Source organism: Marmota marmota, unplaced genomic scaffold, assembly GCF_001458135.2.
Source record: "Marmota marmota marmota unplaced genomic scaffold, marMar, whole genome shotgun sequence".
NCBI lineage: Eukaryota > Metazoa > Chordata > Mammalia > Rodentia > Sciuridae > Marmota > Marmota marmota.
The window spans coordinates 4,140,494-4,153,500 of NW_026000272.1; the positions used below are offsets into that span (position 1 = coordinate 4,140,494).

The 13,007-nt window shown below is 35.0% G+C and overlaps 1 protein-coding gene across 1 annotated transcript; it reads right to left on the bottom strand.

Moving 5' to 3' along the window:
- Positions 1 to 3,385: 3,385 nt before the first annotated feature.
- LOC107152561 (vesicle-associated membrane protein 3-like) lies at positions 3,386 to 3,759 on the bottom strand. Its single transcript, XM_048797018.1, has one exon. The coding sequence runs from the start codon at positions 3,737 to 3,739 to the stop codon at positions 3,401 to 3,403; it is 339 nt and encodes a 112-aa protein (XP_048652975.1). The 5' UTR covers positions 3,740 to 3,759; the 3' UTR covers positions 3,386 to 3,400.
- Positions 3,760 to 13,007: the final 9,248 nt, after the last annotated feature.

Here is a 13,007-nt window from a genome sequence, read left to right on the forward strand (position 1 = left end):
GTGTGTGTGTGTGTGTGTGTGTGTGTGTTGGGGGGGAGCATTGGCTTTCAAATCACTAAGGTAAATACCAACCAAAGTGACTGTTGGGTCATATATCAAAACTAAATTTGGATTTTTTTAAAATGTCAAATGCTCTTCCAAAGTGGCTGCATCATTTTGCATTCCCACCAGCAATGATTGAGATTTCCTATTGCTCTACATCCTTACCAGATTTTGGTATTTCAGTGTTTTGGATTTTGGCCATTCTAACTGGTATGTAGTAGAATCTGATTGTTGCTTTAATTTATCATTTGCTAATGCATATGACATTGGGTATCATTTTATGTGCTTATTTCCATCTGCATATCTTCTTTGATAAGGTATGTGCTCAGATCTTCTGCCCATTTTAAAATTAGGTTGTCTTCTTTATGAGTTTTAATAATTCTTTTTATGTTTTAGATACCAGATCTTTACCAGATATGTGTTTTGCAAGTATTTTCTCTTAGTCATTGTATCGTTTTTTTCTCCTAATTAATAGTATCTTTTACAGAGTAAAAAGTTAAAAATTAAATTGAATGTTTAAAAAATCAATTAAAAGTTAAATACTTTTGATATTGTTCCCAAAAAGTCATTATCAAACCTAATTTCACCTAGAATTTCTTTGTTAACTTCTAGAAGTTTTATTGTTTTGTGTTTTACATTTAGGCCTATGATTTATTTTGAGTAATTTTTGTGAGATGTATAAAGTCTGTGTCTAGATTTTTGTTTGTTTGTTTATAAATGTATGTCCAAGTATACCAGCGCCAATTGTTAGAAAGCCATAGTTTCTTGATTGAATTGTCTGCTTTTTTGACAATTATCAGTTGGCTATATATATGTGGGTCTAATGTTAGCCTGTTTTGTTTCATTGACCTATTTGTTCTTTCATTAGTACCATACTGTCTTGATTACTATGACTTTTATAGTAAATCTTGAAGTCAGATATTGTCTGTCTTTTATCTTTGTTCTTTAAAATATGTGTTGGCTCTTCTGAGATGTATGACTTTCTATATAAACTACAGTGAAAGGCTGGGGTTGTGGCTCAGTGATACAGCACTTGTCTAGCACATGTGAGGCACAGGGTTCAATCCTTAGCACCACATAAAGAAATAAACAAATAAAATAAGGCATTGTGTCCATCTAAAATTAAAAATGTTTTTATTTTAAAATTTCAGAAATTCAAGTTAATTTTTGTAATTGCTTTTATTTTTTAAAATACATGTCAGCGGAATGCATCACAATTCTATAGTACATAATTTTTCATATCTCTGTATATAACATATGTTCACACGAATTCATGTCTTCATATATGTACTTTGGATAATGATATCCATCACATTCCACCATCATTGCTAATCCCCTGCCCCCTCCCTTCCCCTTACACCCCTCTGCCCTAGCTAGAGTTTGTCTATTCCTCCCATGCTCCCTCTCCCTACCCTACTATGAGTCAGTCTCCTTATATCAGAGAAAAAATTCACCATTTGTTCCTTTTTTTGGTGGGGGGATTGGCTAACTTCACTTAGCATTGTCTTCTCCAGCTGCATCCATTTACCTGCAAATGCCATGATTTTATTCTCTTTTATTGCTGAGTAAAATTCCATTGTGTATATATGCCACATTTTTAAAATCTATTCATCTACTGAAGGACGTTTAGATTGGTTCCACAGTTTAGCTATTGTGAATTGTGCTGCTATAAACATTGATGCGGCTGAGTCCATGTAGTATGCTGTTTTTAAGTCCTTTGGGTATAGACTGAGGAGAGGGATAGCTGAGTCAAATGGTGGTTCCATTCCAAGTTTTCCGAGGAATCTCCATACTGCTTTCCATATTGGCTGCACCAGTTTGCAGTCCCACTAGCAGTGTGTGAGTGTGCCTTTTTCCTCACATCCTTGCCAATACTTATTGTTGTTTGTCTTCATAATACTTGCCATTCTGACTGGAGTGAGATGAAATCTTAGAATGGTTTTGGTTTGCATTTCTCTAATTGCTAGAGATGGTGAACATTTTTTTATATATTTGTTAATTGATTGAATATCCTGTTGTGAGAAGTGTCTGTTCAGGTCCTCAGCCCATTTATTGATTGGGTTATTTGATTTTTTGTTGTTTAGCTTTTTTTTCTTACCCTAGAGATTAGTGCTCTATCTGATGTTTGAGGGGTAAAGATTTGCTCCCAAGATGTCAGCTCTCTATTCACCTCACAGTTTGTTTCTTTTGCTGAGAAGAAACTTTTTAATTTGAATCCATCCCATTTATTGATTCTTGGTTTTAATTCTTGTGCCATAGGAGTCTTGTTAAGGAAGTTGGGGCCTAATCCCACATGATGGAGATTAGGGCCTACTTTGTCTTCTATTAGATGCAGAGTCTCTGGTTTAATTCCTAGGTCCTTGATCCACTTTGAGTTGAGTTTTGTGCATAGTAAGAGATAGGGGTTTAATTTCATTTTGTTGCATATGGATTTCCAGTTTTCTCAGCACCATTTGTTGAAGAGTCACAATCGGTTAGTGTGCGGTACTTATACAACTAAAAATAAATTTTTAAAAAAACACAACCTAATTGGTCAATATCTACTAAATAATTTCCTGTAATTTTGATTGGGATTGCATTGAATCTATAGATCAAATTGCAAAGAAGCAATATCTTAGCAATACTGAGTCTTATTTGTGAGCATGGTATATTTCTCAATTTGTTTAGATATTTTATTTCTTCCATCAAAATTTTATAGTTTTTCTCGTATAGACATAAAAAAATGCTTAGTGATATTTGTGCCTAAATATTTTGGGGTTTGATGTTGATGTAAATGGTATTTTGGTTCTTTTTCCTAACAAAAGGGCATTTTTTTAACCAGCATCTTATTTTAAATGCTTCATATTATGATGAGTCAGTAGTGCTTACAAAAAGAAGAGGGCTTACAGGGAAAAGTATCAAAATAAGGCATAGCCTTTTATTGTCACAGGTCAGTATTAAGCAGTAGTGTTCTTCCTGGAAGGTACAAGTTGGACATCTGATTACCCAAAAGTTTAAGATGTGGCTCTGAAGATAATATCAAATGACCAGGATAGTGAACTTGGGATGGATTCCCTTAACTAGAATCAATGGCAATGAATTAGTGACAATGTTAAGTCTAGATTACAGTACTCTGGTGTCCAGTCATCCTCTATTGTTCATAGGTAAATCTGTACAGGCACTGTGCAAAACATGGGAGGGCTGGCCCTCTGGTTTGGAGTGCATATTAAAAAACACAGGCACATAGCCTAGAAACCAAACTTTATATGAACTAACAAAAATAATCATTTTGAAAATAACAGTAGGTAAGCTGGATAATATAGCAGGTTCTAAGTCAAAAGTCTTGAAGAGGTTTCCTGAACAGCAGGTTTGAGTTTCGCTAGTTCTTCAGTAAGAGATGCTCCATATTATGATGATATGATGATGATGGCGATGATATGATGATGATCAGAATGCTGATTCCTATTGCCCACATCTTGCAATTCTTCCACCAATATTTTCTCTTAAACTTGGCAGCACTTGTCTCAAATTGAGACGCTCCTGCCTGCAATGCATCTGCATGGTCATCTAGCTCAGAGAGCTTCCAGTCTTTTTCTAACACGTTGTCCATATTGACTCTCATTATGTCAACAACCTCATCTACTTGAGTTTGTGTCTGCTGAATTCTCCAATTACTGCCAGTGGCAGCACTGGAACCTGCAGGCACAGCTTCAGACATTTTGGCAGCGGGTGAGGGTCCGGTATAGTGTTTTTAAACTTAAATTCCAATCACTGATACATAAATCTTCCTCTAACCACTGCTTTTGCTGCATTCCACAAATTTTGTATTTTTTCCGTTTAGTTCAAAAATATGTTTAATATATCTCAAAACTTCTCCTTTGGCCCATCTATTATTTAGTTTTCTGTTTAATCTCCAACTGTCTGGGGAGAGTTTTCAGTTATATTTCTATGTTTTAAAATTTCTCACTTAATTTCTTTGTGGTCTCTGAAAATATACTGTTTGATTACCATTCTGTTAATTTGGTTGGAAGGGGGGTACCAGGGATGGAACTTAGAGGCACACAGCCACTGAGCCACATCTCCAGCCCTATTTTATATTTTATTTAGAGACAGGGTCTCACTGAGTTGCTTAGCACCTTGCTTTTGCTGAGGCTGGGTTTGAACTCACAATCCTCCTGTCTCAGCCTCCTGAGTTGCTAGGCTATTCTTCTAATTTTTAAGTTGTATTTTATGAAAAAAAAATATGGTCTATGTTAGTGAATATTTTATATGAACTTGGGAAAAATGTGTATTCTGTCATTGCTGGATGAATTAATTCAGTTAGATTGACTCAATTGATGGAGGCTGTTCAGTTCAATCATATCTTTATTCATTTTCTATTTTTATTTTATTGGTTCTTTTTAGTTTTTTTTTTCTGTAGCTAGATCTATCATTTACTAACAGAGAGGTATTGAACTCTTCAACATAAGAATGAATTTGAGCCAGGTATGGTGGCACACACCTGTAATCCCAGTGGCTCATGAGGCTGAAGCAGACAGGTCACAAATTCAAAGCCAGTCTCAGCAACCTAATGAGGCAATAATCAATTTAGTGGGAGCCTGCCTCAAACTGTGAAAAAATACAAAAAGGCTGGGATTGTGGCTCAGTGGTTAAGAGCCTCTGGGTTTAATCACGGATATCAAAAAATAAATATAAAAAAAAAGGAATGAATTTTTTGGGTCTTCCTTTTTAAGCCATTCTTATAGTCCCCGTCTTTTAATCCATGTATTTAGACCATTCTCATTTATAGTAATAATAAATAAAGTTAGATCAATATCTACCATGTATATAACTTTTTATTTATCTTACTTCTTTGTTTCCTTTTTTGCTTTTTCTGCTTTTAATTGAATATTTTAAATCATTCTATTTTCTATTTATGTGTCTAGATAATAGAGGTTTCTCTAGATTTTGCAATATATATTTGTATCTAATTTAATTCCACCTTGAAATGACATCATTGTTAGAACAAATACCATATTACAGAGTATTTCCAATTCATACCTCCTGTCTCTCATAACTTTGCTGTCAGTCATTTCACCTCCTAGTATAATATAATCATCCAAATACACTGTTGCCATTAGTTTGGTGTAGTTACTCTGTATCTATTAGGTAAAGAAAAGTAAGAGTTTTTAATGTTCACTCATTCCTTATTGAAAATTCTTCCTTTATTTAGATAGATTTGAAATTTTTATCTGTCATTTCCCTTCTCTCTGAAGAATTTCTTTTAACTTTTCTTTTGAGGCAGATCTACTGATAATAAGTTCTCTTACCTTCACCTGAGACAGTACTTTCTTTTTCTTTCTTTCTTTTCTTTTTTTTGAGACAGTACTTTCTTACTTTTGAAAGACAATTTCACAAGATAGAGAATTTTAGGGATTTTTTTTCTTTCTTCAAGTATCAATTTAAGTATTTCATTCCAGCCTCCTCTTGCTTACTCGGTTTCTGATGAGCTATCTTTGTTCCTCTATTAATAAATTTCTCCTCTCTTCTGGCTTCTTTCAAGTTTTTGTCTTCATATTTCTTCACTTTAAACATGATGTCACTAGGTGTGGACCTTTTTTACTTTTTTTGGTATTTATCTTCTGAGCTTCATGGGTCGGTCTATGGTTTGGTGTTTGTCATTAATTTTGGAAAATTCTCAGACTTAATTACTTCAAGGATTTCTACTGCTCCTTTTTTGCCTTCTGGTATTCTTATTGTGCATATTGTATATACCCTTTGTAAATGTGCCATGGTTATTGGATATTTTGTTTTTTCCCCCATTATGTTTAATTTTTGAATTTCAGTTTGGGAAGTTTATATTGTTAGCCAAATACACTATACTAATGAGCCCATCAAAGAAATTCTTCATTTTTTTACAGTGTGTGTTTGTTTGTATCCTTACTTTTTATACCATTATTTATTTATTTTTATTTACTTACTTACTAATTTACTTATTCTTATGTGATGCTGAGGATTGAACCCACTGCCCCACACATACTAGGCAAGCACCCTACCATTGAGTCACAACCCCAGCCTTATATCATTTCTTTTTTATTCTTTCTTGGAGAGTCCCTCTCTCTGCTAACATTACCCATTTGTTCTGGCAGGTTGTCTATTTTTTCCATTAGAATCCCTAACATATTAATTATAGTTATTTTAAATTCCCTGTTCAATAATTTCAAAAGCAATGTCATATTAATCTGGAGTCTATGCTTGCTTTGTCTCTTCAGACTTTATTTATTTTTTTCTTGCTTTTTAGCATGCAATTTTTTCTTGAAAGTCAAGCATGATATATTGGGTAATAGGAACTGAGGTGATTAAGCTTTTACTTTGAGGTTGTATGTTAATCTGGCTAGGAGCTGGACTGTGTTTAATGTTTGTAGCATCTGTGGGCACCAGATGCTTCAGTTTCACTTAGTGTCCTTATTTTTGTTGCCTTTGCTATCCTTGGGTTTCCGTCTTACATGGTTTCTTCCCCTCCTCCTCTGGAAACCAGAATGGGAGTTTTTCTCCAGTCTTCACTGTGAAAACCTGGTGGGGTTCCTGGAGACAAAACCCATGAAAATGTAGCCCTATCACCCAGGCTCCCCCACCAAGAATTTTTAACTCTTAGTCCACAACCTCACACAAGTCATCAAAACTAATGTTTAAGTTTTTCTACCACGAATTGGCTCCAGCATCTTCTGCTTCAGGTAATCTGATTTGTGTTCTGATTTTCTGTTTTCAGCTGTCTCTAGATTTTGGGCTGGTGGTTTGTCCTGTGAACTAAAATCTCTAGGTCTAAAAAAATACATTGATTTTTTCAATGTTTTTCTTGTTATGAGCATGGGAGAAACAACTTAAAAGCTCTCCACGTGTCAGAGCTTGATATTTGACATGTGAGTTGGAATTTTCTTTGTAGCTTAGGGTTGAGTGCCAGGGCTCATATTCATAGCCCCAACAAGTTTCATTTTACCAAAGAGTAAAAGTATTAATCTTAAAGGTGTCTGTGTATCTATTTCATTATAAGATAATTTATTATTTTCTCTTTATTCATTGAGGACAGGTAAACATGTAGTCAGTGGCAGACACTGAGTTACCTGAGTCAACTCCCACACCCAGCCTCATTTTCTTTTACCTAAGAGACTAGAAAATGTAAATGTGCATGTTTCCAACCAACTCTGCAGTAAGAATGGCTGAATAACTTTTTTTTTTTCCAAATAAGATGTAAATAAAAATCGACTGCAAAGTTTCTGGAAAGTTTTTGCTTTTTTTCTTTGATATATGAGTCAAACTTGGCTTATGGTACCTCTTCCCCTGTTATGCTTGTTTTCATCATGGAAATGATGCCCAAAGGTAGGGAAATTTTGAGGATGGGGCCAAGAGAATTACCATAGCATCACTGAAGTTTTGCCAACAGCCACTTACCAGCAGACTTCTTGGGTGAAAAAATAAACTTTTGTTTGAGCCTTCCTAAGCTGCCTTTCCTGTAACCTGCAGCCCATATGCATTTCAGACTCATGAAATACCTAATCTATATGGAATCTGAGGTACAAAACCAAGAAATCAGACTAATACTAGGAAAATCAGAAGTAACCTCGGCTAGAATGGAAGACTCATGCTGAGGCCCATCTAGTGAAAGAACTAAAGCAGAGATTAGTCTAAACAGTTGTTGAAATCCCAAGGACTAGAGGTTTGCTTATTGCTACTTGTTATCCACATGGCACATGAGATGTGGAAGGGCTATTGATTGTAAATTCAAATTTGCCAGCAGCTTGATGTTTCTGGGCTTCAGTTTCCATATCCACATAATGGGGATAAAAGTGTGTTCCTCATTAGAGTGTTGTGCCTGAACACAATAAGTATATTTTTCTCATCCTTTTTGGTCTCTCAGAGATTATTTAAAGTGGTTATTAAGGCTGTTTACTGCTTATGCTGGGTCACGATGCATTGAAAGTGTGACTCTGTTTGTCAATATTGTTACATTTGATTACATTCCACTTAAACCTGACAAATATTTACTTACATAAAGAGTTCATACTATTTATTATTCTCACATAACAAAAACTCTGGAGACAGGAAGTGAGGAGCTGGTATGGATACTCCTTCTGCTTCTAACTCATACTCCTTGCTGTTCTCATATTCCCACGTTGATTGTTCCTTCTCCAGGCCTTGAGGTTACATTTTATGCAGGAAAACTGGGGAAGAACAGGGTGCAAAAAGCACACGCCAGCTGCTCCTTTTTTTGTAAATGAAGAAAATAACTGTCTCTAACAGAAGCCCATCTAGTAGACTTTTGTTTACATTTTATTAGTTAGAATAATGTTACATGGCCACACATAATGGCAAGAAAGACTGAAGATGATAGCCAGACATGTTGCTGTCCTAAATTAACTGAATTTCTTTGGGAAGAAGGTAAGACAAATGTTAGATATTCAGTTAGCTGTGAGTACTACATTCTACATATCCAGTGACTCGCAATGGTGAATTCCTCAAAAGAGCAGAGGGTGTGGGTTGAGCTTAGAGTGATTTGCTCTTGGTCTCTATGAAAATGTTGCCAGTTTTGAGGGAAGAAAGTCTAATTTCAGTAGTATAATCTGTGACTATCATATGTTGACACAACATTTTAAAACTTTCTTGCTCTCCTTGATATTGACAAATAAGACTTTTCAATATTAATGCAGAGAAATGTTTTCTATAACTCATAGTACCTAGCCAGAGTAGGCCTCAGACCCTTTCTTATAACTGGTATAAAATATTTCAACCATTTAAAAATTAAGGCATCATGGAAATATCAAGAAATAATGGCAGATTAGAAGAAGCTAAAAAGACATGATGACAAAAATACAATGTGGTATTCTGGATTGAATCTTATAAGAGAAAAAGGAAGGTAAGGTGGAAAGTAGTGATATATGAATAAAGCCTCTAGTTTAGTTAATAAGTAGGTTTTTAATTGTGAAAAATGTAACATTCTAATGTGAAATATTAGCATTAGGGGAAAGTAGGTGAGAGTTATACAGGAACTCTATGTTATTTTGTATCTTTTTTTTGTCCATTGAAAACCATACCAAAATATAAAGTATACTAAAATTTAAGGAAATGTTTAAGGAAATAATTTGTTATATGACAACATAAGTTTTTATATTTAAATAACAGTGATGAGGCTAGGGATGTAGCTCAATGGTAGAGTGCTTGCCTAACATGTGAAAGGTCCTGGGTTCTGTCTCCACTACTGCAAATAAATCATGGCAACTAAAAGTAGAATGAGATTCTAATGTTCTGGTATGAGCCTAATGTATTTTTGTAGCTGGAATTTAGGCATGTCCAAGAGTCTGTTGGGAGAAAGAAAGAACTACCATAAATCTATTTTTCATAAGGAAGGAGGAGCCTTTTAGGAAATAGTATTTAGAGTAGAGAGATTAAACAAATGGGTTCAAGTATAGAGGCCAGAATGGAAAAGGAGGACTGATTCTAGTTATAATGTAATATCAGTCATTTAGATTTTGTTCTGGATTCAGCACCTATGCTGAAGTTCTAGATTATAAGAAAAGAAAAAAAATCATAAATCTAAAATACTTAGGATATAAGTCACCTTGTACTTGGCCTAAGATCTTCTGCAAGCAATGGAGATAACACCAGTTGTTGAGTGTGCATCTTTGATTTGTTCATGGCATACTTTCAGCAACAGGTCTGAGCATCTACACAGGTATTGGTGGACACTAGTAGTACCAATGATCTAATTACATGGCAGAAACATTTGCTGTGGTGTTTCTGGTTGAAGTATTAGAAATAGGAGAAGTCAGTAGAGGAAAGGGGAAATAGAAAATGTCACAGGAGCTTAGAAGACTGGTTCTAGTAGAACAAATGAAGAATTTTCAGGAGACTATCAGGATTATTTTTAAGAAAAGAGAGACTAATATTTCCTTGGAAGTATACAGGAACATGGTCAGAGAAATACTAATATTGGACCAATATTGTGACTCCCTATTTACATCTAGATTGGTACACCCTGAGAATTACAGTTTATAAAAAAGTATATTTTGCAAAGTCTTGATGTACAACTTATATCTACTTGTTGGGTTCTTTTAGTACTTGTTGGGTTCTTTTAGACTTATAAATGCTGACCAAAGTATGATATTGTAAAAAAGGAAATGAAAGTCAATTTGACTTTAAATATGTGTGTTTGATAATATTAATTTCTTCAAGTAAATGGTGACTTTGTCTTGTGAATAAGAAAATAACAAAGTACATTTGGATCAGTCCATTGTTATTCATGGAAAGAGTTCAATTAATTATTCAGAAAAAAATCTTCAAAATTAAGATTTGGAACTAGTGTTAATATGACCACTGACAGTTAAGTCTTCTAATAAAAAGACTATTTAAACACTAAAAATGATGCAAATCTTGTAGCTTTTTAAAATCAGAAACTTCTTAGCCAGGTGCAGTGGTACACACCTGTAATCCCAGTGACTGGGGAGGCTGAGGCAGGAAGATCAAAAGTTTAAGACCAGCCTTTGCAATTCATCAAGGCCCTAAATCAACTTAGTAAAACCTTGTCCCAAAATTAAAAAAATAAAAATAAAAATGAATGGGGATGTGGCTCAGTGGTAAAGTCCCTCTGGATTCATTCCCCAGTAGGAAATAATCACCATCATAATCATCATCAATTTCTCCATCAAAATAAGTTTCTGAAAATGCTTGTAATAAACCTGGAGGGAAATCAGGAAGAGTTTTAAAATTAAGTCAACTTGTGGATTAAAATTTTAAAAATTGTTAAAATTAGTGCATTATTAAGTTTTGAAGTAAAGAGAAGAACTTTGGATGTATAGATTCCAATTTCATTTTCTCTCTATTGAGTCAAGCAGATGATGGGGCCTCCAACTGTTGGATACATAGGAAACCTTGGATTTGTATAGGATTTTCTCCTCCATGGGCTACAGGAATACCTGTAAATCAACATCCAGGAGCCCTTGATTGAGTGAGAGAACACTGTGTTCATATACCTGGAAAAGTTTGGTGGTTATAACAAAAGGGATAAATGTTCAGTGACTGCTCACAAGGAACCAACTGTTTCCATATTATTAACCTGCAGGGAATCTTCTTCACCTGACTCACCCTATAGATATGCCTTAACTTAGGGATTTCTAAAATCCAGAACTGAACCCCAAAGGATAAACTATTGTAACAAAATTAATTCCAGCTCAGGGACCCCACAGCTAGAGAAAAGAAGATCCTACACATCCAGGTAAACTGACCTTCTAGAAGCACAGGACATCTTGAATAGAAAATAACAAGACCATTTGAAGAAATCTAAGAGTAGCATAAATGAGAAATGTGAAACTATATAACTTAACTTCCAAACTATAATGAATAAACTTATGAACAGAACTATTACTATGGAGATCCATACATGTGGCTTGAAACATAACACAAAGCACAAAAGATGGAGATGGAAGTCAGGAGAGAAAAGAAAGGATGTTTGAAAGACAGATATAGGAAACATAGTGTTCAAATTGATGGGAAATCCAGGAGGAGAGAAAGGAAGAGATGAAGGAGAGTCAATAGTAAAGAAATAACAGAAGAAAATCAATCTCAGAGGAATACATACCTGAGTCTGTAGATTGAAGGAGCTTACCAAGTGCCTAGTTGGTTGGTGAGAAGAGTCATTGAGGAGAGATGGGCTTTCCAGAACATCAAAAGGTTGGGGTACAAGGTACTACTTATGACACTGACTCTGCCTTCGGCCATCATTGATGCTAATTTAAGAACCAAGAATTGGCTATATTTGTAAACACTGCCTTAAAGAAAAATACCTATACTATCCAAATAGTCCAGGCAATGATGTAAGCCTGAGAATTAGAAGGGTAATGGTGTATGTAGAAACAACTCAGACTCTTTTTCTGCATGGAAAATACTACTGGTATCTGCATCCTCAGCATCTGCTTCCATGCTGTAGTTACCATTAGTGCTCTTTAGCAAATATTTCTAGTTTTCTCAATTCTAGAAACATGGTAGTATCTTATTTCCTTGTCCTCTTTTAAAAATCTATTTCATATTTTATTATTTCTATTTTTTAACAGCAAAAGAGTTGGAACCCTGGGCTGGGTTTGTGGCTCAGTGGTAGAGCACTTGCCTAGAATGTGTGAGGCACTGGGCTCAATTCTCAGCATCTCATATAAATAAATAAAACAAAGATCCATCAACAACTAAAAAAAAAAAAAGATTTAGAACTCCAAAGAGCTACCTCAAATAAATGCCTCATAGCCTGATACCAAATATGGTAGAAAGGAAATTAGGGAGGTCGTGAGTACTACCTCAGGACCCCAACAAATGAGCATTTGCTAACTGTTTTAAGTGATTTTTTAATTCTAATTTGTTATGTATGACAGCAGAATGCATTATAATTCATATTACACTTATAGAGCACATTTTTTCATTTCTCTGGCCTACACAACATAGAGTCACACCATTTGTGTCTTCATATATGTATTTAGGGTAATGAGGTCCATCTCATTCCACCATCTTTCCTACTCCCATACCCCCTCCCTTCTCTTCCCTCCACTTTTCTCTATCTAGAATTCATCTAATTCTCACATGCTCCCCCCACAACCCTATTATGAATCAGCCTCCTTATATCAGAGAATTTGTTTTTTGGGGATTGGCTAACTTCACTTAGCATTATATTTACCAACTCCATCCATTTACCTACAAATGCCATGATTTTATTTTATTTTAATGCTGAATAGTATTCCATTATGTATATATACCACATTTTCGTTATCCATTCATCAACTGATGGGCATCTAGATTGGTTCCACAGTTTAGCTATTGTGAATTGTGCTGCTATAAACATTGATGTGGCTGTGTCCCTGTAGTATGCAGTTTTTAAGTCCTTTTGGTATAGACCAAGGAGTGGGATAGCTGGGTCAAATGGTAGTTCCATTCCCATTTTTCCAAGGAATCTCCATACTGCTTTCCATATTGGC